Source organism: Salmo salar, chromosome 20 (assembly GCF_965601325.2).
Source record: "Salmo salar chromosome 20, fSalSal1, whole genome shotgun sequence".
In the NCBI taxonomy this organism is placed as follows: domain Eukaryota; kingdom Metazoa; phylum Chordata; class Actinopteri; order Salmoniformes; family Salmonidae; genus Salmo; species Salmo salar.
The window spans coordinates 45,569,423-45,596,525 of record NC_138310.1 but is presented as its reverse complement, the minus strand read 5'-3'; the positions used below and the strand labels follow the sequence as shown (position 1 = coordinate 45,596,525).

Sequence of the window (27,103 nt, the reverse complement as noted above, 5' to 3'; positions counted from 1 at the left end):
ACTCCAGTGTAAATTTGGATTTGTGTTGTAGGTTATTATCCTGCTGAAAGGTGAAATCCTCTCCCAGTGTCAAGCAGACTGAAGCAGGTTTTTCTCTAGGATTTTGCCTGTGCTTAACGCCATCCCATTTCTTTTCATCCTGAATAATTCCCCCGTCTTTGCCTATGTCAAGCATACACATACCATGCTGCAGCCTCCACCATGTTTGAAAATAAGGGGGCTGAGTGTTGTTTTGGATTATTATTTTCTGTATAGGCTTCCTTTTCACTCTGTCATTTAGGTTAATGTGGAATCACTACAATGTTGTTGATCCATCCTCAGTTTTCTCCCATCACAGCCATTGAACTCTATAGCTGTTTAAAATCACCAATGACCTCATGGTGACACCTAAGCAGTTGCCTTCCTGTCCTGCAGCTCAGTTCAGAAGGACGACTGTATATTTTATGTGTCTGGGTGGTTTAGTACATCAGCCACAGTATAATTATTAACTTTCAAAAATCATGTCAACCTCTTGTGTTTCTCGTAATGTCTATTTCAATGCTTCTATTGTCCAATGTCATGGTGTCAGCTAATTCAAGCCAGACAGGTATCCAGGATCCAAAGTCCAGACTTTCTCTAGCGAGGGATTGGTTAGGTACGATAGGGCAAGAGGCCGCTGTAGGCCTTCTACTCAGTGTATGCAGAGAGGTTTATCGCATAGCTGTGTTGTGTAGCTGCAGCGGCCCTAGCCCACCCAGTCTCTGTATTCAGAGCACCTCGCCACATTCCCATGCCAAGTGCGTTTTCTTTTTAATTAGCGACACGCCACACAGAGAAGCCTCAGTCAAGAGGGGTAACAATATGGAGTTAACCATATGAAGTGAACCATTTATCAGAAGCACTGTCTGTCTATAATGTCACAGTTTCCTGGAACTTTAGCCGTATGCATTCCCATCTGCATGATGAACTCTGTGTATATACGTGAATTATAATTCAGCTTAATGCTTGCTATTGCCCTTGCTCCATCTGTCATTTTTATCCAGCCCTCTTGTTTGAGCACAGGATGGTCAACAGTGTTATTGTGAGGAACATCGACCCCCACCTAAATTACTTGAAATGACACGGACTCTAAAAACCCGAACTCTGGTCAGACACCTGAAGTGTTCTGTATCGTTAATTTCTTCAACGTAATTCTGCCCTACTGTAGAGGGATATGGGTGCTCATTCCTCTCCGTCTCCTTCCCTCCATGCTATGTGAGGGTGTGAAATACAGAGCTGCATGCACGGCTGCCTGCTGGTTGGAGGTGTGAAGAGTCCGCCATGAAACGTGTTCCCCAGAGGCTGTTGATGAGGCTGGATGGGAAACGATGAATTAGGAATTATTAATTCTCTCCCCCATTATATCTGTTCATGGGCCTGCAGGATTTGAAGGTTGTAATTGGCGGGAGGAAGTCGTAACGAGTTTGATTTGACATTTGCAGATGGTTACAAATAATTTTTAAATGCCACATGCACCGAATACATTTCACCTTACCGTGAAATGCTTATTTGCACCATTTGATTAACTGTTCAGCAGTCTTATGGCTTGGGGCTAGAAGCTGTTAAGGAGCCTTTTGGTCCCAGACTTGGTGCTCCGTTACCGCTTGGATAGGGAATTCGGTGTGGATTATACAGCGACAATCATTTTTGGAGTTGCTGTGTGTGTGCGCTCGCATAGACTATTAGCCTCATTGAATACTGATTAAAGAAATATGAACAGAATCGAGCCACGATGGCTCCATGATCTTTAGAGATGGACGGGGGGAGTTTTATTTACATGTAGACTATTCTAGTTGTCAACCAAAACAAGATAAGCCAAGCCCAAAATAGATTCCAAATGTTTGCATTTGTCTCAGGAAAAGGGTGCGTGGCCCAAATTGTTTCCTCCTGTTTGTCCCTCAGAGAGGCAGCGTAAGGGTCAGGACAGAAGAGTGTGATGCAGCCAGGGACACTGGAGTTAGGTAATCTTGGCTCTGACTCGCTCCTTCCCTCCCTCCCCCTCTTATGTGCAATTTTTTTTATATCTATATACAGTTGAAGTCGGAAGTTTACATACACTTAAATTGTAGTCATTAAAACTTTTTTGTTAACAAACTATAGTTTTGGCAAGTCGGTTAGGACATCTTCTTTGTGCATGTCACAAGTAATTTTCCCAACAATTGTTTACAGACATATTATTTCACTTATAATTCACTGTATCACAATTCCAGTGGGTCAGAAGTTTACATACACTAAGTTGACTGTGCCTTTAAACAGCTTGGAAAATTCCAGAAAATTCCATCATGGCTTTTGAAGCTTCTGATAGGCTAATTGACATCATTTGACTGTGGATGTATTTCAAGGCCTACCTTCAAACTTCTTGACATCGTGGGAAAATCAAAAGCAATCAGCCAAGATCTCAGAAAGAACATTGTAGACCTCCACAAGTCTGGTTCATCCTTGGGAGCAATTTCCAAACGCCTGAAGGTACCACGTTCATCTGTACAAACAATAGTACGCAAGTATAAACACCATGGGACTACGCTGCCATCAATACCGCTCAGGAAGGAGACGTGTTCTGTCTCCTAGAGATGAATGTACTTTGGTGCGAAAAGTGCAAATCAATCCCAGAACAACAGCAAAGGAAGATGCTGGAGGAAACAGGTACAAAAGTATCTATATCCACAGTAAAATGAGTCCTATATCGACATAACCTGAAAGGCCGCTCAGCAAGGAAGAAGCCACTGCTCCAAAACCGCCAGAAAAGCCAGACTACGATTTGTAATGTCCTCTGGTCTGATGAAACAAAAATAGAACTGTTTGGCCGTAATGACCATCGTTATGTTTAGAAGAAAAAGGGGGAGGCTTGCAAGCCGAAGAACACCATCCCAACCGTGAAGTACGGGGGTGGCTGCATCATGTTGTGGGGGTGCTTTGCTGCAGAAGGGACTGGTGCACTTCACAAAATAGATGGCATCACGAGGAATGTGTTATGTGGATATATTGAAGCAACATCTCAAGACATCAGTCAGGAAGTTAAAGCTTGGTTGCAAATGGGTCTTCCAAATGGACAATGACGCCAAACATACTTCCAAAGTTGTGGCAAAATGGCTTAGGGACAACAAAGTCAAGGTATTGGAGTGGCCATCACAAAGCCCTGACCTTAATCCTATAGAAAATTTGTGGGCAGAACTGAAAAAGCATGTGCGAGCAAGGAGGCCAACTAACCTGACTCAGTTACACCAGCTCTGTCAGGAGGAATGGGCCAAAATTCACCCAATTTATTGTGGGAAGCTTGTGGAAGGCTACCCGAACCGTTTGACCCAAGTTAAACAATTTAAAGGCAATGCTACCAAATACTAATTGAGTGTATGTAAACTTCTGACCCACTCGGAATGTGATGAAAGAAATAAAAGCTGAAATAAATCATTCTCTACTATTATTCTGACATTTCACATTCTTAAAATAAAGTGGTGATCCTAACTGACCTAAGACAGGGAATTTTTACTAGGATTAAATGTCAGGTATTGTAAAAACAATACAGAGTTTAAATGTATTTGGCTAAGGTGCATGTAAACTTCCGACTTCAACTGTATATATGTATCTTTTTTTTGTCTAACCTTTATTTAACTAGGCAAGTCAGTTAAGAACAAATTCTTATTTTATAATGACGGCCAAACCCTCCCCTAACCCGGACGACACTGGGCCAATTGTGCGCCTCCCTATGGGACTCCCGATCACGGCCGGTTGTGATACAGCCCGGGATCGAACCAGGTTCTGTAGTGACGCTTCTAGCGCTGAGATTCAGTGCTTTAGACCGCTGCGCCACTCGGGAGCCCTTTTATTTCCTCATGCACAAACAGGCCAGTTCTGAGTAACCTCCCTCCTAGTTCCTCCTTGAGCTAGCTGATGAGGAAATAAATTGGTCAATCCCTTCATTTTGAATGTATTCTGTTTTCTGTGTTAAAGTAGGCATAGGCTATAATGTGTTTCACTACCCAGCGGAGCAGTTTCTGCGTTAGCTGGGCCTGTTAGGGCTGGGTCTGTGGGCTTTGCTGGCCGAGGGCCAGGGGGCTGACCAAGCACTCCTGGGTGTGGTGACTGACCGCATGATTACATCCATGCGGGGGGATGTTTACTCTGCTGCATCGACCCGATCACAGAATCACAGGCCAGGCTCCTTATTGTGGCTCATCACTGTCCTTGTCCTCTGTCGGCTGGCTGTCTGGCCGGGAGAAGGGTGGTTACTGTAAGAGTAGTTGAGAGAGCTGAGGTATTCCATGCCTCTGTGATTGTACTCTACAAACATAGATATGGCTTAATAAACCCAAATGGATTTGTGCTAGCCTATTACTGTTCAGGCATGAGCAGAGTGGTGATTCTATTAGTTACACACTGATGGATTTGGTCTAATATGTAGTCTAGCAAGCCTTAGCTAGGAAGAAGACTTTGAGAACACATAGGCCTACATGTTTGAGGCCTTTGCATCCTAGCCACCCCTGATTTGAATGTAAGCCAGCTGAACTTATGACTCTAACTCTCTCCCCCTCTCTAGACTACCTGGCCAAACACGGGAGACTGAGCGAGCTGGAAGCGCGGCGCAAGTTCTGGCAGATCCTGTCAGCGGTGGAGTACTGCCACAACCGTAACATAGTCCACCGAGACCTGAAGGCTGAGAACCTGCTGCTGGACGGACACATGAACATCAAGATAGCAGGTAGGCGGTCGGTGCATTAAAGCCAGAAGTTTTGTCTGTTTTTTTCCTGATCCCATTACCTGTGGAGTTTTTGTCAGTTTTGTAACCCTACTCTTAGTGTTTCAGGGTTACCTAAGAATAATCTTGGAATTGCCAGTGGGATGGACTGTATGAGAGTTTCACAAAGTCATGAAGAAACTGTAAATCGACATAGGCCAAGAAAATGTAAACCAAGTCTTTTATATTGCAGTGAGAACAACTTCACAACTTGTTTTGATCAGAACATTGCTGTTGGATTACATGGCCAGGAGCAATGACCTCAGCCACGGTTCAGTTCTGAAATGTCTAACGACCAGAGCAGGCCATTTGCACTGTGTTGAGAGGTAACCAAAGTCCTCTAGCTAAATGAGGGAAGCAGGAGCTGAAGCTAGGCCGTACTGCACAGAGCCCTGGGCTGCTGTTGCGTTATCAGGAAGATGGCATTTTGAGCGAGCCAGTGAAAAATGTCATCGAGCATCTGGGAGAGTGCCGGGCGAGAAGGTGTGTTCTGAGCTTCAGACACCGTGACACAATGTGCGCATGCCCACAGAGTCCCTGTGGTCCTGCTCCAGGGGTGTTAGATCTAGGCTAGTCCGGACAGTGACTGATGGAGAGAGAGAGACTTGGCCGGGGCTTCCTAAGAAGCCTGTTTTCTCTTCCTTGGCCGTGTTCATTAGGACAGGAATGGAAAACGTTTCCAAACATTTTTCAGCTGAAAATGAAAATGAGTCCCTGTAGTTCCTCCTCGATTTTTGTCAGTTTTGTTCTGTTTGATGTCTAATGAACACAACCCAGTTTGTCTCTCTGGATGTAAGAGAAGATGATCAGTTGTTGTGAGTGGTGGCGGGTGGTTGTTGTTATTACCAAAGGCAATATCGCCACCACAATAACTCAAATCCAATTGTTGGGGAAGGTACACTTATTTTGAGAAACTGACCAATGAAACTACATTTAACCTAGGATTACAAATACATCAGGCAGGCACACAAGAACATTGGTACATCCTGTGCTTTGCTTGGCTTAGATGAGGAAGTTTGTTGTTTTGTTCGAGTCTCTCTGGATTTAAAAGAGACTCACTGCACAGAGAAACAGATAAATATTCCCCCAGTGATGTTTAACCCTTTGTTTTACCTCACCGAAGGACATTGTGTGATTCATGTTTCATCCTCAAATAAGAGGATTTACTGCCACACTAGTCCCCCTTTTTAAAGGTCTCCTTTTGTATACCCAGAACTGCCCGGGTGGTCAGTCGCTCAGAAGCTCTGTGGTGGTTGATGGTCAGTCAAGGAAAGGTCACCCAAGTGCCAGGCAGCGGGGGGTGTTGCCTTTGTTTCCACTTCAAAGAGTGTGCGTGCGTGCGTGCGTGCGTGCGTGCTCAGCACGTTCTAAGAAGCAGCCAGATCATGCACTTATCAGTAAGCATCTTAAATGGATTGGTTCTGCTGCTGCAGCAAACAACATTTGATCACAGGGGTACATTGCTTTCCCCCCCCTTCACCCATACTATGTCTTGTTTTATTGTTCATGGACCAAGCTGAAAGGCCACCCGCTACACAGAATAACATGTTGAAGGTGCAGGTGTTATATCATTATTCAGCCACCCCCTCATTCATCCTCCCCAGTGGTGAAAGTAATTTGATATGGCCAACATGCATGCTTTTGTACCTCAGACAGGATGATACTCACCCGCAGTCACATTCCCCCAGCTGTATAAATCTCCATAGTAAGCTGAGCTCTCTATGCACTTGTATCAACTTGCGCAAGGGCACATCGCATTATCCCTCATTATAAACACACAACCACTGTTGGCTACTAGCTAGCGTTGACCCCCCCCCCACCCACCACCACCCCCCACCCCTGTGTGAGTAGACACGTTAGGCTAATATTTGGAACAGGAAGTAGTCTAGATAGTGTGTACATCCCAAATTACACTTTATTCTTAATGTAGTGCACTACTTTTGACCAGAGCCCTGCTCAAAAGTAGTGCACTTAATAGGGAAAAGGAATCCATTTGGGACACAGCGTAATCGGGGCTGGACGTGGCGTTGCGCAGCCCACCGTCCACACATAGCGAGCCCCTGGCCTGTTGGGAACATTTACGTCAGCCAGCCGCGCTGCTCAATATGCAGCCCGCAAAGTGGGTCAGCTCCTCTGATAAGTCCTCATGCCTTCCTTACTCTGCCTTAACATGCCTTGCCGTGACTCTCACCGTCATATCATTATCTCGCCTAGTCTATTTTTATTTATTTATTTAACCTTTATGTAACTAGGCAAGTCAGTTAAGAACACATTTTTACTTACAATGACGGCCTAGGAACAGTGGGTTAACTGCCTTGTTCAGGGGCAGAACGGCAGATTTGTACCTTGTCAGCTCGGGGATTCGATCTAGCAACCTTTCGATTACTGGTCCAACGCTCTAACCACTCTAACCTGCCGCCCCAAAATCTACAACTTAATCTACAATTTACTTATAGGCTTGAGGTGTAGGCTTGACTGCTTCTTTTGTCTCTAGTTCAAATGTAGCCTAAAGCCATGGCTAAATCTAGACGTACGTATACCGTGCCTTCACCTCTTAAAATGTTCACATTTTGACCTTGATGCAGTTGCATTGCTAGAGCCAATTTTTCATGTGAGGTATAAAAAAAAAAGGGGGGGGGGAAACATGTTTCAGATTATTATCATTCAGTAAACCCAGATTCACAGTATTACTAGAATATAATCCAGACGTGCATGGGATGGATTCGTGTACATTTTAGATGACGGTTAAGAAACCTTGTGTTTTTAGCTAGGCTAGTCAATGGCGTTGCTGCCCTGCGTGTGCTGTGCAGTCTGTGGTACACATCACACAGGGTTTCCTTTTGCTGGTAATTGCCGGCTTTTTAATTTTTTTATGAAAAGCAATTTAAATAAATCTGTTGCCGGCCAAAATGACTGGGAGAAAAATGCTTTTTATTCATTGATGGAAATACCAGTTGATATAAATACATTTGACCGTCATACTTTTCGGTCTATGGGGTCATTTGCATAATTTAGAGGAATTAAATTGGCCTGTGTATTTTCGTTAGTCATAATGTAGGCTTATCTTATTTATCCAGCACAACTATCAGACGCGCACAGCATACAGAGCCAATTTTGAGTGGGATTTCTCCTGCAGCTCCCAGTTGATTGCTGCTGGAGTAAAACATGTGCTTTTTATAAGCCTATTCATTGCGCAACAATTCTAAAGGCAATCGCATGTTAAAAACAGTTTTGGTGCACAATTAAAATGCGCAATTAAAATAGTTTTATTTCTCAACTGTTCATTGAAGCACACCTCCCATTCAAGTGCAGGCAACAGGCTATCGTATCAGCGTGCCACCCACCACTTTACAATGTGAGCTGGAGGCAGTATGCACTTTGAAATTATATATAATTGTTTGAAACCTGAAAGTTTTATTTCATGTTATGAGGTATGTCTTACCTTGCTTCAAAGTAGCCTATAGGCAAAATACGACCATGGACTTGAAGGCAATTATTTTATAAAGACCTAATAGGCGGTGCATGAGTTTCAAGTTTGGGGAAGATTACAATTTATTCTACTGTTCTGCGTGCCAGTTAGGATTTTATGTGCATTTTCATGGAACTGTTCATTTCAATAATAATGTATTTTTTAAATAGCTTACTGTGAGGAATTATAGTTGTAATATATTGTCATTCGCAATGGATGTTAAAAAAACACTTTCCTACATTTCCGAGCAGCAGGCCAGGTACGACTATGCGTGCTCAGGCTCCCTAAACATTATCAGGACAGAGAAACGGGGGGTGTTCATCTTAAGATGAATGCACTAAGCCGCTCTGGATAACACTGTCTGCTACGTGACTAAAATCTCAAATGAGTACAGGAGGGGACTAAGCATGCACCGCTGAGGGGCCCGTGTTGAGGGTCAACGTGGCGGATGTGTTGTCTACCCTCACCACTTGGGGACGGCCTATCAAGAAGTCCAGGATCCAGTTGCAGTGGGAGGTGTTCAATTCCAGGATCCTGAGCTTAGTGATGAGCTTGTAGGACCCTATCGTGTTGAATGCTGAGCAATAGGGAGCCCTCCCTTCGGCAAATCCGACCACGACTCAATCTTGCTCCTACCGTCCTCAAACAGGATGTACCCGTGACTAGAACCATTCAACGCTGGTCTGACCAATCGGAATCCACGCTTCAAGATTGTTTTGATCACACGGACTGGGAAATCTACCGGGCAGCCTCAGAGAATAACATTGATCTATACACTGGCTCTGTGAGTGAGTTTATAAGGAAGTGCATTGGAGATGTTGTGACCATTAAAACCTACCCTAACCAAAAACCATTGATGGATGGCGGCAAAACTGAAAGCGCGAACCACCGCATTTAACCATGGAAAGAGGACTGGGAATATGTCCGAATATAAACGGTGTAGTTATTCCATCCGTAAGGCAATCAAACAAGCGAAATGTTGGTATAGGGACAAAGTGGAGTCGCAATTAAATGGCTCAGACACGAGAAGTATGTGGTAGGGTCTACAGGAAATCACGGACTACAATGTAGAAAACCAGCCACGTCACAGACACCGACGTACTGCTTCCAGACAAACTAAACACCTTCTTTGCCCGCTTTGACCAACAGTCAAGGAGAGGTCCTTCTCCGTGGCTGACGTGAGTAAGACATTTAAACGTGTTAACCCTCGCAAGGCTGCTGGCCCAGACTGCATCCCTAGCCGCATCCTCAGCATGCGCAGACCAGCTGGTTGGTGTGTTTACGGACATATTCAATCGCTCCCTATCCTAGTCTGCTGTCCCCACATGCTTCAAGATGGCCACCATTGTTCCTGTACCCAAGAAGGCAAAGATAACTGAACTAAATGACTACCGCCCTGTAGCACTCACTTCTGTCATCATGAAGTGCTTTGAGAGACTAGTCAAGGATCATATCACCTCCACCTTACCTGCCACCCTAGACCCACTTCAGTTTGCATACCACCCCAACAGGTCCACAGATGATACAATCACACTGCACACTGCCCTATCCCAAGAGGAATATGTATGTAAGAATGCTGTTCATTGACTACAGCTCAGCAATCAACACCATAGTACCCTCCAAGCTCATCATTAAGCTGGAGGCCCTGCATATCATCCCTGCCCTGTGCAATTGAGTCCTGGACTTTCTGACGGGCCGCCCCCAGGTGGTGTAGGTAAGAAACAACATCTCCACTTCGCTGACCCTCAACACTGGGTCCCCACAAGGGTGGGTGCTCAGCCCCCTCCTGTACACCCTGTTCACCCATGACTGCGTGGCCATGAACGCCTCCAACTTAATCATCAAGTTTGGAGAACGACACAACAGTTGTGTAGGCACTCAGAGTGTGGTATCAAGAAAACAACCTCTCACTCAACGTCAACAAAACAAAGGAGATTATCGTAGACTTCAGGAAACAGCAGAGCACCCCCCCAATCCACATCGAAGGGACAGCAGTGGAGAAGGTGGAACGTTTTAAGTTCCTCTGTGTACACATCACATACAAACTGAAATGGTCCACCCACACAGTGCCTCTTCAACCTCAGGAGGCTGAAGAAATTTGGCTTGTCACCTAAAACCCTGACAAACTTTTACAGATGCACAATTGAGAGCATCGTGTCGGGCTGTATCACCGCCTGGTACGCAAACTGCATCGCCCTCAACCGCAAGGCTCTCCAGAGGGTGGTGCAGTCTGCACAACGCATCACCGGGGGCAAACTACCTGCCCTCCAGGACACCTACAGCACCCGATGTCACAGGAAGGACAAAAAAGAGAATCAAGGACAACCACCCGAGCCACTGCCTGTTCACCCTGCTACCATCCAGAAGGCGAGGTCAGTACAGGTGCATCAAAGCAGGGACCGAGAGACTGAAAAACAGCTATCTCAAAGCCATCAGACTGATAAAAAGCAATCACTAACTCAGAGAGGCTGCTGCCTACATAGACTCTCTAGTCACTTTAAACAATGCCACGTTAATAATGTTTTACATATCTTACATTACTCATCTCATATGTATATACTGTATTTTATACCATCTATTGCATCTTGCCTATGCCGCTCGGCCATCGCTCATCCATATATTTATGTGTACATATTGTTATTCTATCCCTTTCGATTTGTGTGTATTTGGTAGTTGTTGGGGATTGTTAGATTACTTGTTAGATATTACTGCACTGTCGGAACTAGAAGCACAAGCATTTCGCTACACTGGCATTAACATCTGCTAACCATGTGTATGTGACCAATAAAATGTGATTTGATTTAGATTTATAGTCAATGAACAGCGTTCTCACGTAGGTGTTCCTCTTGTCCAGGTGGGAGAGGGCAGTGTGGAGCGCAATAGAGAGTGTGTCATATGTGGGACGGTATGCAAATTGAAGTGGGCCCAGGGTGTCTGGGATGATGGTTTTGATGTAACCCATGACCAACCTTTCAAAGCATTTCATGGCTACAGATGTGAGTGCTACGGGGCGACAGTCATTTAGACAGGTTACCTTGACGTTCTTGGGCACAGGGACTATGGTGGTTTGCTTGAAACATGTAGGTGTTACAGACTGGGTCGAAGAGAGGTTGAAAAGGTCAGTGAAGACACTTGCCAGCTGGTCAGCGCAGGCTCTGAGTACGTGTCCTGGTAATTTTTCTGACCCTGCAGCCTTGTGAATGTTAACCAGTTTAAAGGTTTAACTCACATCGGCTACGGAGAACAATTTCACACAGTCGTCCAGAACAGCTGGTGCTCTCATGCATGGTTCAGTGTTGCTTGCCTCAAAGGGAACATAGAAGGAATTTAGTTTGTCTGGTATGCTCGCATCATTGAACATCTCGCGGCTGATATTCTCTTTGTAATCCGTAATAATTTGTAAGTCCTGCCACATCCGACAAGCGTCAAAGCCGGCGTAGCAGGATTTGATCTTAGTCCCGTGTTGACATTTTTACTGTTTGATGGCTCGTCGGAAGTCCTAGCGGGATTTCTTATAAGTGTCTGTGATTGATGTAGTAAACTACTCAATGTTATCTTATGAATCCCAGGAACATATTCCAGTCTGTACTAGCGAAACAGTCCTGTAGCTTAGCATCCACTTCAACGGAACCCTTCCGTATTGATCGCGTCACTGGTACTTCCTGTTAGTTAAATGTTAGTCTGGAGTACTGCCTATGGGCTTCCCAATGGGCCCTGGTCAAAAGTAGTGCCCTATAAAGGGAATAGATTGGCGTTTAGGATGCAGACGGAGACACTGCTGCAGCTTGATACAGGTTGATCTTGGACATTGGATCTCATGCTGTCGACATTCACTCGGGGAGGGGTGAGCGCTTCATTTGGCCGGAGCACTGAAGAGACTAAATCAATTTGAAAAGCTGTTGAACACTGCTTTGTGCCACGCAGTCCAACTCTACCTGCCCCCATTACGTAAGCCGCAATATTAATATTTGTATTTGTCGTAACGCATCTTCTTCCCTCGGGCTTTATATAACTGTGATGATGAATCAAAACAAATACTAAAAATAGTTATTCATCTGATAAATGTTAGTTGTTACAACAGGGTCCCTTAACACCGTCGGGCTCCACAGATAACGGTCTCTCCATTCTCATACTCGAGGGCAACGACACTGAAATGTATTCAAATAGAATCTTAAACATAAGGAACAGACGCGAGGGAGTGAGACGGATAGAGAGTGAAAGGGGGGGGGGGGGCAATTTGCAAAAGTAAAAGCGAGCAGCTTCATACTGGTAAAAGATTTGGCAACACGTCGTTGGAAGTTGAATTTTAATGAAAGGCAGACTTTTTTTTCCCGAGTTATGATTAAGATCAAGGTGTAAGTTTGTCTCTCGCTCTCTCGCTCTCTCTTCCTTCCTTGGAACAATCAGAACAGTCATTCTATGAGCTCAAGTCAGTCTCCTGGGAGATGACCTCATGAAGGCCCAGCTAGCCCATCAATGGCCTCAACACACAAATATGTGCATTACATATCGCATTGGCTAAAAATAACCTGCAGGTTGTTCTACTGTGTGACCTAAATAACACCCTATTCTCTATATAGTGTGCACTACTTTTGACCAGAGTTGTGCACACTATATTTTGACCGTGTGCGCACACATTTGTTTGTTCTAATCTGGAGCTAGCTTTAAAGCTTCCCCTGTGCTACAGGTAGTCAGTGAATCAGCCACCTTCTGACCCTCCGACCCGTCTGCTGTTTCTCCCTCTACCTCGCTCTCTTTCTCCCTGAGTAGTCCCTGTTCTGTCTGCATCTCCCCCTGTTCCGAGCCATTCCCTTCCATTGCTCACTCACCCACTCAGCCTGCCAGCCAGCCAAATGTGCCCAGGCAGAACCCTCCATGCTATCTATGGGCAGAAGAACTCAAGGTGAAGGTGTGTAATAATATGAGGTTAACCATGTCATTTTCCCCTTCGTTAGATTTTGGCTTTGGGAACTTCTTCCAGCCCGGGGAGCCCCTGGCCACATGGTGCGGCAGCCCCCCCTACGCCGCTCCGGAGGTGTTCGAGGGACAACAGTACGAGGGCCCCCAGCTGGACATCTGGGTAAGACGATGCTCTTGTTTGCATCCTAAATGGCATCCCTATTCCCTCAATAGTGCCCTATTGGCCTTGGTCCCCAGTAGTGCACTATATAAGGAATAGGCTGCCATTTTGGACACACACCTGCTCTGCGATGAGTCACAAATACTGCTACTAGTACCTCGGTGTTACACACTGAGTGTCCCAGAACTGACTGCACATTGTCTTTGAAACTGGACCTACTCTCATCATGGGCATTAGAAGCAATAGTGAGGCCAACCAATGTGCTTCAGATCAGATTAAACAAAGAGAAAACTGGGGGAGGTCTGCATCCCAAATGGTACCCTACTCCCCACATAGTGCACTACTTTTGACCAGAGCCCTATCAAAAGCAGTGTGCTGTATAGGGAATAAGTTGCCATTTGGGATGCTGCCAAGGTGCTCAACTGACAGGTGGGAGTTTTTTTGTTAAAAGATACTGGACATGATTTGCGTTGGGGGATCTGATTGTGAATCATCAACCCTAGTCTGCTGATCAATTGTTTGCTTTCCCCCTAAGCCTTGTAGTGTTAAGTGTATGATAATTACATCTTGCCCTAAACCAAATAGCCCTACCTACAGTGGGGGAAAAAAGTATTTAATCCCCTGCTGATTTGGTGCGTTTGCCCACTTACAAAGAAATGATCAGTCTATCATTTTAATGGTAGGTTTATTTGAACAGTGAGAGACAGAATAACAACAAAAAAATCCAGAAAAACGCATATCAAAAATGTTAATGAGGGAAATAAGTATTTGACCCCTCTGCAAAACATGACTTAGTACTTGGTGGCAAAACCCTTGTTGGCCACCAGGTTTGCACACATCTCAGGAGGGATTTTGTCCCACTCCTTTTGCAGATCTTCTCCAAGTCATTAAGGTTTCGAGGCTGAGGTTTGGCATCTCGAACCTTCAGCTCCCTCCACAGATTTTCTATGGGATTAAGGTCTGGATACTGGCTAGGCCACTCCAGGACCTTAATGTGCTTCTTCTTGAGCCACTCCTTTGTTGCCTTGGCCGTGTGTTTTGGGTCATTGTCATGCTGGAATACACATCCACGACCCATTTTCAATGCCCTGGCTGAGGGAAGGAGGTTCTCACCCAAGATTTGACGGTACATGGCCCCGTCAAATGATGCAGTGAAGTTGTCCTGTCCCCTTAGCAGAAAAACACCCCCAAAGAATGTTTCCACCTCCATGTTTGACGGTGGAGATGGTGTTCTTGGGGTCATAGGCAGCATTCCTCCTCCTCCAAACACGGCGAGTTGAGTTGATGCCAAAGAGCTCCATTTTGGTCTCATCTGACCACAACACTTTCACCAGTTGTCCTCTGAATCATTCAGATGTTCATTGGCAAACTTCAGACGGGCATGTATATGTATTCTTGAGCAGGGGGACCTTGCGGGCGCTGCAGGATTTCAGTCCTTCACGGCGTAGTGTGTTACCAATTGTTTTCTTGGTGACTATGGTCCCAGCTGCCTTGAGATCATTGACAAGATCCTCCCGTGTAGTTCTGGGCTGATTCCTCACCGTTCTCATGATCATTGCAACTTCACGAGGTGAGATCTTGCATGGTGCCCCAGGCCGAGGGATATTGACAGTTCTTTTGTGTTTCTTCCATTTGCGAATAATCGCACCAAATGTTGTCACCTTCTCACCAAGCTGCTTGGCATTCCAGCCTTGTGTAGGTCTACAATCTTGTCCCTGACATCCTTGGAGAGCTCTTTGGTCTTGGCCATGGTGGAGAGTTTGAAATCTGATTGATTGATTGCTTCTGTGGACAGGTGTCTTTTATACAGGTAACAAACTGAGATTAGGAGCACTCCATTTAAGAGTGTGCTCCTAATCTCAGCTCGTTACCTGTATAAAAGACACCTGGGAGCCAGAAATCTTTCTGATTGAGAGGGGGTCAAATACTTATTTCCCTCATTAAAATGCAAATCAATTTATAACATTTTTGACATGCGTTTTTCTGGATTTTTTTGTTGTTATTCTGTCTCTCACAGTTGAAATAAACCTACCATTAAAATTATAGACTGATCATTTCTTTGTCAGTGGGCAAACGTACAAAATCAGCAGGGGATCAAATACTTTTTTCCCCCCACTGTACCCTCTTTTTCAAAGGTGCCCTGAAAACATCATATGCGAGCATAAGATTTCCCAAACTCTTTTTATAGCCCTCCCTGTTTTACGGCATATTGAACTCGCCCTCGCATACATCTAGGTGCCTTTGTACATGATTGATCTAGTTATGTGAGTGTAAAGATTTTTCCCACTGCAGCCCCTGACCTAGTGTGTGTGTGTGTCTGCATTCCTGCCTGCGTGGTTGGGTGTCTCAATGTAGAGTATGGGGGTGGTGCTGTACGTGCTGGTGTGTGGCGCCCTGCCCTTCGATGGCCCCACCCTGCCCGTGCTCCGACAGCGCGTCTTGGAGGGTCGCTTCCGCATCCCCTACTTCATGACAGAAGGTGAGACTCAATAACATAGTGCTTACTTCAGGCCTTTTTGGGGTGTAACACCATTGCTCCTATGGAAAAACACCATCCGAAGCCAAACAGCAGTCTGTGTTGTTGTTGGAATGGGTTTTGTTCGCTGGTGAATACCAGCAGAGGACATTAAAGGGGCAATATGGCATATGAAAAACAACAAAATGGTCACTCCACAACTTGTTTTGGTAAACTGCTGAGGGATGGGGCTGTAGAATTTTAATCTCCTCGAATCAGTGGTGACATAGTTCATTTAATAGTCCCCCAAAATGTATATACCAATCCCGGATTACCCCTTTAACTGGCTGCTTGGAGCTCTTCAGAATCCACTCTGTTGTGTCTCACCACTGCACAGGGGTCTAGCATGCAAGGAAAGCATAGACCGCTTTTGACATGAGGCTCAACTGCATGGCATAAATACCTGTTCAAAACACCTGTCCAAAATGGAACCCATTTACTACTAGGGCAGGGAATTGCCAGGGACATCATGATACGATATATATAGATAGATTTATTTATTATATTTATTTTTTTAGGGGGTAGATCAGCTTTATTATTGCAGATAGATTGTAGCTTCCATCAATGTAATCGTCTGCATCATTTCCAATCCCCCATATATTATTTTTGTAAATATATACAGTTGACGTCGGAAGTTTACATACACTTAAGGTTGGAGTCATTAAAACTTGTTTTTCAACCACTCCACAAATGTCTTGTTAACAAGTCGGTTAGCACCTCTACTTTGTGCATGACACAAGTTGTTTACAGATAGATTATTTCACTGTATCACAGAAGTTTACGTACACTAAGTTGACTGTGCCTTTAAACAGCTTGGGAAATTCCAGAAAATTGTCATGGCTTTAGAAGCTTCTGATACGCTAATTGACATCATTTGAGTCAATTGGATGTGTACTTGTGGATGTATTTCAAGGCCTACCTTCAAACTCAGTGCCTCTTTGCTTGACATCATAGGAAAATCAAAAGAAATCAGCCAAGACCTCAGAAGAAAAAAAAAAATGTATACCTCCACAAGTCATCCTTGGGAGCAATTTCCAAACACCTGAAGGTGCCACGTTCATCTGTACAAACAATAGTATGCAAGTATAAACACCATGGGACCACACAGCCGTCATACCGCTCAGGAAGGAGACGCGTTCTGTCTCCTAGAGATGAATGTACTTTGGTGTGAAAAGTGCAAATCAATCCCAGAACAACAGCAAAAGACCGAGTCCTATATCGACATAACCTAAAAGGCTGCTCAGCAAGGAAGAAGCCACTGCTCCAAAACCGCCATAAAGAAAGCCAGACTACGGTTTGCAACTGTACATGGGGACAAAGATCAAACTTTTTGGAGAAATGTCCTCTGGTCTGATGAAACCAAAATAGAACTGTTTGGCCATAATGACCATCGTTATGTTTGGAGAAAAAAGTGGGAGGCTTGCAAGCCAAAGAACACCATCCCAACCTTGAAGGACGTTTTACCCAAGTTAAACAATTTAAAGGCAATGCTGCCAAATAACAATTGAGTATGTAAACTTCTGACCCACTGGGAATGGGATGAAATACACCTTAGCCAAATATATTTAAACTCAGTTTATCACATTCCTGGCATTTAATCCTAGTAAAAATTCCCTGTCTAAGGTCAGTTAGGATCATCACTTTATTTTAAGAATGTGAAATGTCAGAATAATAGTAGAGGGAATGATTTATTTCAGCTTTTATTTCTTTCATCACATTCCCAGTGAGTCAGAAGTTTACATGCACTCAATTAGTATTTGGTAGCGTTGCCTTTTAAATTGTTTAACTTGGGTCAAACGGTTCGGGTAGCCTTCCGCAAGCTTCCCACAATATGTTGGGTGAATTTTGGCCCATTCCTCCTGACAGAGCTGGTGTAACTGAGTCAGGTTTGAAGGCCTCCTTGCTCGCACACACTTTTTCAGTTCTGCCCACACATTTTCTATAGGATTGAGGTCAGGGCTTTGTGATGGCCACTCCAATACCTTGTCTTTGTTGTCCTTAAGCCATTTTGCCAAAACTTTGGAAGTATGCTTGGGGTCATTTGCGACCAAGCTTTAACTTCCCAACTGATGTCTTGAGATGCTGCTTCAATATATCCACATAATTATCCTTCCTCATGAAGCCATCTATTTTGTGAAGTGCACCAGCCAGTCAATAATACAGTAGAAAAAGTATGTATACAGTGTGCAAATGAGGTAAGATAAGGGAGGTAAGGCAATAAATAGGCCATGGTGGCGAAGTAATTACAATATAGCAATTAAACACTGGAGTGATAGATGTGCAGAAGATGAATGTGCAAGTAGAGATACTGGGGTGCAAAGGAGCAAGATAAATAAATACAGTATGGGGATGAGGTAGTTGGTTGGGCTATTTACAGATGGGCTATGTACAGGTGCAGTGATCTGTGAGCTGCTCTGACAGCTGGTGCTTAAAGTTAGTGAGGGAGATATGAGTCTCCAGCTTCAGTGATTTTTGCAATTCGTTCCAGTCATTGGCAGCAGAGAACTGGAAGGAAAGGTGGCCAAAGGAGGAATTTGCTTTGGGGGTGACCAGTTAAATATACCTGCTGGAGCGTGTGCTACGGGTGGGTGCTGCTATGGTGACCAGTGAGCTGAGATAAGGCAGGGCTTTACCTAGCAAAGACTTGTAGATGACCTGGAGCCAGTGGGTTTGGCAACAAGTATGAAGCAAGGGCCAGCCAACGAGAGTGTACAGGTCACAGTGGTGGGTAGTATATGGTGCTTTGGTGACAAAACGGATGGAACTATGATAGACTGCATCCAGTTTGTTGAGTAGAGTGTTGGAGGCTATTTTGTAAATGACATCGCCGAAATCGAGGATCAGTAGGATGGTCAGTTTTACGAGGGTATGTTTGGCAGCATGAGTGAAGGATGTTTGTTGCGAAGTAGGAAGCCGATTTCTAGATTTAATTTTGGATTGGAGATGCTTAATGTGAGTCTGGAAGGAGAGTTTACAGTCTAACCAGACACCTAGGTAGTTGTCCACATATTCTAAGTCAGAACCGTCCAGAGTAGTGATGCTGGACGGGCGGACAGGTGCGGGCAGCGATCGGTTGAAGAGCATGCATTTAGTTTTACATGCGTTTAAGAGCAGTTGGAGGCCACGGAAGGAGAGTGGTATGGCATTGAAGCTCGTCTAGAGGTTAGTTAACAGTCTCCAAAGAAGGCCCAGAAGTATACACAATGGTGTCGTCTGCATAGAGGTGGATCAGAGAATCACCAGCAGTAAAGCACCCCCACAACATGATGCTGCCACCCCCGAGCTTCACGGTTGGGATGGTGTTCTTCGGCTTGCAAGCGTCCCCTTTTTCCTCTAAACATAATGATGGTCATTATGGCCAAACAGTTCTCTTTTTGTTTCATCAGACCAGAGGACAATTCTCCAAAAAGTACGATCTTTGTCCCCATGTGCAGTTGCAAACCGTGGTCTGGATTTTTTATGGTGGTTTTAGAGCAGTGGCTTCTTCCTTGCTGAGCGGCCTTTCAGGTTATGTTGATATTGGACTCGTTTTACTGTGGATATAGATACTTTTGTACCTCCTTCTTCCAACTATTTAGTCCTTGTTGAGATTGTAGGAGTGTTACTTAAGCCCCCTCGCCTGCCTGCCTGCAGCCCCCCGGCCCGCTCCGGTCCTGTTCCCTCCTTTAGCTTCAGACGAGAAGAACAGAGTGCCATTTCCTCCCTACATGTTCTCACTCTCTGCTACACATACACATACACATACACATACACATACACACACTGTACGGTACAGAGGCTCTCTATAACAAATCAGGCAGCGCTGTACTGTTAGTGCACTGCTTTGTTGTACCTCCAGTACTGTACATTCTTTGAAATCAGTATTGAAGTTGCCCTGGGCTATTGGGTGTAACAGAAATCCGAGATAAAGCAGGGGGGGGGGGGGGGGGACAAAAGAAAGGAAGTGTTAACCGTCCCGGCCCTGAATATTTCCATGGTAGTGTCATAATGTCCAAAATAGAAAAGAAGAGGGTCAATGTGGATTACATAGTTTCTCTCGCTCTTTCTCTCTCGCTCATCCCTCTCTCTCATCCCTCTCTCTTGCTGGCTTTCTCTCCCAGAGAAGTGCTCATTTGGCAGCAGAGCAGTCATCATAAATAAGACCATAGATCGAAAGGATGAGTAGGTAGCTCGGGCTGAAGAGGTGAGAAGAGGAGAGACTCAGACTAGCGCGCGTGCGCGCACAGAGAAACACAGATGCAAACACACGCACAGCCTCAGCCCAGTGGGCGGTAATCCTATTAAGACCCAGCGGTTAGTGACGTCAAGCTCATTTAGCTGCTAACTGAAGGTTAAGAGTCCTCTCCATCCTCCTCTGAGAGATGAGGGAGAAAAAGAAGGCGAGATGGAGAGGGATGGAGTTAAGAAGGCAGAGAGAGTAAGAATGAGAGGGGGATAGAAAGAGAACAACAGAGGGGGGCTAGAGAAAGAAGAGGGGACGAACCCACTGCATTCCTGCCTGAGATCATTTGTTTTTCTTAGCGTGAGTAGTGGAGGCGCTCCTTCACTCCTTCCCTGTGGCCTGCCCTGCTTCAATAGAACCGCTTTGTTCCCCCAACATAACGTTTCAGCTGGAGCTTTCTCTTCACTCAAATGGGGTTTTTCTTCCCTCTGTACTCTCGGTACATGGTACACACAGTACACTCAGTACCACTGTCCCGGGCTGCATGTTGTTGTGTATGGTCTGATGTGTCAGGGGCAAATGTGCAAAGTCAGACGTGACAAGAGAACACTCTCCTCTCTGTCATCAGACAGTCTCAAGTGAGGACTCTCTGTAATGGTTCTGAGTACCAGGGATTGTACATACATTTTCTTCCCCTTTCTCTCTCTGTCTCCATCTTTATTCTTCTTTCTCTCCCCATCCCCCGCTCTTGTCCTCCCTCTCCCAGACTGCGAGCACCTGATCCGGAGGATGCTGGTGCTGGACCCGTCCAAGCGTCTGTCGGTAGCCCAGATCAAGGAGCACAAGTGGATGGCACTGGACGTGCCGGTGCAGAGGCCCATGCTGTACCAGCAGGAGAGCGACCTGGGCGTGGGCGAGTACAGCGAGCAGGTTCTGCGGCTCATGCACAGCCTGGGCATCGACCAACACAAGACAATCGAGGTGAAAGATGACCGAGAGAGATGGCGCCTTGTTTCTTATATAGGGCCCTGGTCAAAAGCAGTGCACTGTAAAGGGAATAGGGGTGCCATTTAGGACGCAGGCAATATCTACGCTAGCAGAGCCGGCTTTAGCCATTTGGTTGGACGGCACCCACCTCATGGCAAACAACACTGTTTTGAGACCCAGACTGAGTTCCTTTTTTGGTCGCTTATGTCTGGAACCGGCCCTTTACACTAGCATACCAAAGAGAATGAAGAAATGTGTTCTTTTATTTATTTTTTATTTTATTTCACCTTTATTTAACCAGGTAAGCTAGTTGAGAACAAGTTCTCATTTACAAGTGCGACCTGGCCAAGATAAAGCAAAGCAGTGCGACACAAACAACATCACAGAGTTACACATGGAGTAAACAAGTGTACAGTCAATAACACGATGGAGAAAAGGAAAGTCTATATACAGTGTGTGCAAATGGCGTGAGGAGGTAAGGCAATAAATAGCCCATAGTAGCGAAGTAATTACAATTTAGCAAATTAACACTGGAGTGACAGATGAGCAGATGATGATGTGCAAGTAGAAATACTGGTGTTGGGCATGGATTCAAAGTAGTGTGCCAGAGTGGATATTGGCTGTATCTCTAAAGACACCCTATTATGAGTATTGATGTTAGCAAGGCTGTGGTCCTCTAACTCACCTGGTAGAACATGGCTCTTGCAATGCCGGGATAGTGGGATTCGAACTAGCGACCTTTCGCTTACTGGCCCAACGGCTAGGCTACCTGCTGACCCTACGTGTAGTGGCTGTTTCAAGAAAACCAAACCATATATTACATTCAGGGTGAGGAACAATCTAACATCAAGTTATAAAATACTGAATTATCCCTTTAAAGATGCACTATGCAGAAAGGGCTCAGCCACTTCCTCATTGCTAAAATTCTAATTGTTCGCCTTATTTCAGTTTGTGACAAAACAAGCAAGTGACGTGTAGAGACTCATTGTACCATCTAAACCAGTGGTTCCCAACCTTTTTTGGTTACTGTACCACCAACTGAATTTTGCTCTGTCCAGTGTAGCGCTGAAGTACCCCCCTCGTGCATTTTACCAGCAGGCCTTTGATCTCCTGAGTCTTCTCAAGTACCCCCTGTGGATAGGCCAAGTACCCCTGGTTGGGAACCACTGATCTAAACCGCTGTGAAATATATTTTTTACCGAAAATATTGTATTTTCAGCTGTTTTGAAGCAGGTTTACAAAACTGAAAGTAAAAGACGTAAAACTAAACTTAAGTACGGGAAGCATAGAAGTGGTGCACGTAGAATAAATCTACCGCTTCTTAGACTTGCTTTCAATGAGAATGACAGATCTATAACTCAGATTTCTATGTGGATTTGGACGGTCGGGTCTCCCAAAAAGTTACATTGCAGCTTTAACATGGTTTGTCCCTCCCTGTGTCCAGTCGCTCCAGAACAAGAGTTACAACCACTTTGCTGCTATCTACTACCTGCTGGTGGAGCGTCTCAAGTCCCACCGCTGCAGTTTCCCTGTGGAGCAGCGGCTTGACGTACACCAGCGCCGGCCCAGCACCATCGCCGAGCAGACTGTCGTCAAGGTAACCCCCGCTTGTCTTCATCCCCGGTCTCCGGTTTTCAGCGCCACAAAGCAGATTTGTCTGTGTGGTGCATTAGTATGGTTGTCTGTGGTCCTAAGGATCAAAGACATTTCCATTCACACACCTGGCTTTTCAAAGAACATGTATTCATTCATTCATTAATGAAGCGTCTTTTCTCTTCCTTTCGCTGCCATCTTTTTTCCCCCCTCTATCCATTCAACTTCATTTCTTTCTTTTTTTCTCTTTCTGTTACCTTTCACCCTCTTCCTCTTTGATTCGCTCTCTATCCATTCCTTTCACCCTCTTCCTCTTTCTTTGATTTGCTCTATCCATTCCTTTTACCCTCTTCCTCTTTCTTTGATTCTCTATCCATTCCTTTCACCCTCTTCCTCTCTTTTTGATTCTCTATCCATTCCTTTCACCCTCTTCCTCTCTTTCTTTGATTCTCTCTCTCCAACTTTTATCCTCATCTCTTTCTCCTGATCTTCCTCCCTCATTCTCTCTCACTCTCTCTGTAACCCTCCATCTATCTCCCCTACAGCCGAGCGAGCCGAGCGGTGGCTCCCCCCAGGTGGGTCTCTTGCCCCAGGGGGTGCGGGGTCTCCTACGCTCCCCGGCCCTGCCTCAAGCCTCGGCCGATGCCTTCAACTTCCCGCAGTCGCCTCTTCTGCCTGAGCACAGCTTCATGGTTGAGGACGTGGCCACTCCTAAAGTAAGTCACAACACCAAACAACATGTCATCTAAGGTTACGAGCTATTCTGAACTGAAGCACCCAGGCCTGTGGACACCCACTATGTGGAGTGTTATCTAGTTATCCAGCTGGATAACACTGTTGAGTTAGTGGAATTAAGGAAAAAACAAATGACAAAAATTGATGTTCATATTGGACAAACTCAGGGAGAACCTCCCCTGTTTGAAAACGTTTCAAAAGGTTTTCTCCAACTGAGCACTTATTGCAACTGGACAGTGATGATGCTACAGAGGACTGATCCTCCCCCCAGGCCACCCCAACCCCGACTGGCCACTGCAGTTGAGTTATCCAAGAGGGGACTCTTGTCTGTATTTAATTTAGTTTAGCCCACTCGTGCTGCCTTCTCCTTTCTCCCTCCTTTTCTCCCCAGGGGGCTCTTTGTTCAAGGCTGTCCCCAACTCCCCACAGCCAGGCAGCGAGAGAACAGAGCGTTGCCAGTTTGGCACTCAATAGAACAACAACACAAAATCAGCTGAGGAGTGACACAGTCTGGCCCCAATCCCCTCTTACCCCCTTTTATACATTGTGTCAAAACTTCTAGTTAGTTCCGCCTGAGGTTGCATCCTAAATGGCACCCGACTCCCTATTTAGTAGTGCACTACTTTTGACCTGGGCCCTGGTCAGAAGTGGTGCACTATAAAGGGAATATGGTACCATATGGGATGCTGCCTGAGTGATGGATGGTGGTAACTGCGTCACAGTTATGTTATGAAAGAGCTCTGACTCACATTTCGCTGAGGTCGGGGCTCCACAGTAGAGTACATAAGCTGGGACCGTGACGGTGTGTCTGTGTGTTAAATCCCCTGTCCTATTCTGACCCCTCCTGACCTGGACCTGCTGCTAATGCTACTTGTCTGGCCCCCATTCTCTCTTCTGCATCCCAAATGGCACTCTATTCCCTATATAGTGCACTACATTTGATCAGGTCCCATAGATTTCCTATATAGTGCACTACTTTTGACCAGGACCCTATGGGGAAACCCTATGGGCCATGGTCATAAGTAGTGCACTATATAGGGAACAGGGTGCTATTTGGGACACACTCTGTCTGTGCACTCTGCCCTAGCCACAGCCTGGTTATCAGAGGGGGAATGGAGGGATGTGTCTTGCCCTGTGAGCAGGTCCCCAGAGCCCTTAAGGCTTAGGCACTGGGCTGGCTGGGTCTAACAGTAACCGCACGGCCAGCTGCCTCTCGCTAGTTTATGTAAGCCACTACACTCAGCCCCATCCTTCCCCTCTATCTGTCTGTCTCTGTCTGTCTGTCACTGGCTGGGGCCACACATCTGATATGACAGCTGCCAGTTCTCTACAGCTCGGGCACAATCAGAGACCTCTCTCCCACACATACACACACACACACACACACACACACACACACACACACACACACACACACACACACACACACACTTAGTGTTGGACCATGTGACATCTGCTGTACTCTTGTCCCTGCACGTCTGGATCCAGACTCTCTCCCTTACTCCCCTCCTCCTCCTCTGCTAAGTGTCTGTCTTCATCTGTGCCAGACTGTGACCTTTTCTTCCAGCCTGGCCAGGCTTTAGCGTTCGACTTCGCTCCTGACGTCAGCGCTCTACGTTGAGCAATCTACCATTCCCCTGCTTTCTGCTGTGTGTTGAACAGCTGCCTTATACGCACAGAACCTACACAACTTTTATTTTGACCACTTCATTATTTATCACTTTTACAACCCATTTTTTTCTTAACTATACTTAAAAAATATATATTAACCCTCAGGAAAAAAATGACTTGCGAGAGATTAAATCAAAATAACGCTCAAGTGTTATCTTGGTGAGGGAACACGGCGTGGCCCCTCAAGAACAAGGAACTAGCATGATCTCAGCAGCAGAAGCACCAGCAGAACACATGACCAGGATGCTGCCTGTTGAGCCCGTTCCCTCTGCCCTCCCTCACTCTTGATGAGCCCCTGCTGGCTCTAGGCACTGTAGGGACTAGGAATGAATCCCAAATGGCACCCTGTTACCTATTTTAGTGCACTACTTTTGGTCAAACTAGTGCACTAAAAAGGTGCCTTTTTTTCTAGGCCTAGGAACAGTGTGTTAACTGCCTTGTTCAGGGGCAGAACGACAGAGTTTTACTTTGTCAGCTCGGGGATTCGATCTTGCAACCTTTCGGTTACTAGTCTAACCACTGGGCTACCTGCCGCCCCTTTTGGTGTGGCCTGGGTTCGTGCAGCCAGCCCCTCTCCGTCCCCAGTGTGTTGAGTAACAGGCAGCATTCCTGGCCTAGCACGCTTCAGGGGACTGGGTTCAGGAATTGTACAAAGCGGCTCTGACTGGAGGAGCCCAGGGTTCTGGTTACCCCAGCAACTCATCCAGATGATCCGTGTCAGAGAGGCAGACAGAGTGTGTGTGAGTGCGTGAGAGATTTGTGTCAGAGGGAGACATTTGTGTGCGAGAGAGACACTGTGAGCGAGAGGCGTGTGTGATGAGCGAGCCTGATTGTGTCTGTGTCTGTGGGAGAGTCTCTCGCTGCATTCGGCCAAAGCACACTTCCTGTGCATGCATACCAGACTTCCTCCCCTCTCACAATGTCTGAGCAACGGGGGGGGAATAGAAAGAGAGAGAGAGAGAGAGAGAGTGGCAGACACATTTTGTTTACTCATCTAGCCCCCACGCCTTGCAGTATTGTAGGTGCAGAGCTGTCCACTCCAATAACACAAGTGGAGAGGACCCTCTGGATGTGTACATTAGGGGAAAGCTGCCTGGTCATGAATTAACCGATAGAGGAGCCATTTCCCTCTTAGGGTGTGTGTGAGAGACAGAGAAGGAGGTCCCATTCACGTCCATAGAATCTCATGCTGCCCCGTAGGAATGAAGATAAATGGGGAGAGCAAAGTGTAATGGAGGTGTTTAGGTGAGAGCCTCTCTCATTGGGGTAACCTTGCCTGGCTGCTGGAAACTCACGTTAGCTCCCCAGAGCGAATGCCCTGAGAGTCTGTGTTGGTAACCCAGTTTGAACTTTATTGCGAGTTCCCAAGGACTATGGATGAAAATTAGCTCTTTTCCGAACACCTAGCACTTGAGCATTGATATGGAAAGGGAATTAATGACTAATGTCCACTGTCCCTGTGAAATACATTTCATAAATGAATTGCTCCAGCAAACAACTCACCGTGCCTCTCCCTGTCTTTGCCTTTAGGTGAATGGCTGCATGCTGGACCCCCTGCCCCCCCCAGTGCTGCGCAAGTCCAGCGCGTCGTCACCCAGTAACATGATGGAGACGTCCATCGATGAGGGCATAGAGACGGAGGAGCCCGACGCCAAGGACGACCCCGCCCACCTCTTCTCCGCCTTCCAGACGGCCCGCTTCGGCCAGCGCCGACACACCCTGTCCGAGGTCACTAACCAGCTGGGCCCCGTCATCAACCAAGGTCAGAACTGAACCAAGGTTCTGGGACATTAGAGCATCATATAGGTCATTGGCTAGCACAGGGGACATACGATGGGTTGTTGATCTGCTAAGCCAGCAAGTATTGCGTATGTGAATGGTGAAAATGTGCGCATCCAGTGCAAATTGTTATTTTAAAGGCACATTTATTCATAGGTGGATGGATGAGTGGAAGGATGAGTGGATGGACTGGTTTTATTTATTTATTGTATCTAGCTGAGGCCAGAGGGGTACACTGCAAAGCAGGATCAACGAGTTAGCCAGCTAACTTTTATAAAAAACTGACATAACTATTGATTTTCTGGTTAATTTAAGAAAGCTAAACTTAGTGTGTTTTGGTTGTTGAGGCAATTAGACCATGC

At 45.8% G+C, this 27,103-nt stretch overlaps 1 protein-coding gene across 1 annotated transcript in view; it reads left to right on the top strand.

The window, feature by feature from the left end:
* sik2b (salt-inducible kinase 2b) overlaps positions 1-27,103 on the top strand; it is a 62,513-nt gene that overhangs the window by 23,955 nt on the left and 11,455 nt on the right. Inside the window, exons 4-10 of the mRNA XM_045703410.2 lie at positions 4,553-4,714; positions 13,175-13,299; positions 15,655-15,778; positions 20,743-20,957; positions 22,408-22,560; positions 23,102-23,272; positions 26,493-26,724. Coding sequence (XP_045559366.2) covers positions 4,553-4,714; positions 13,175-13,299; positions 15,655-15,778; positions 20,743-20,957; positions 22,408-22,560; positions 23,102-23,272; positions 26,493-26,724 — 1,182 coding nt within the window. The remainder of the gene's footprint in view (positions 1-4,552; positions 4,715-13,174; positions 13,300-15,654; positions 15,779-20,742; positions 20,958-22,407; positions 22,561-23,101; positions 23,273-26,492; positions 26,725-27,103) is intronic.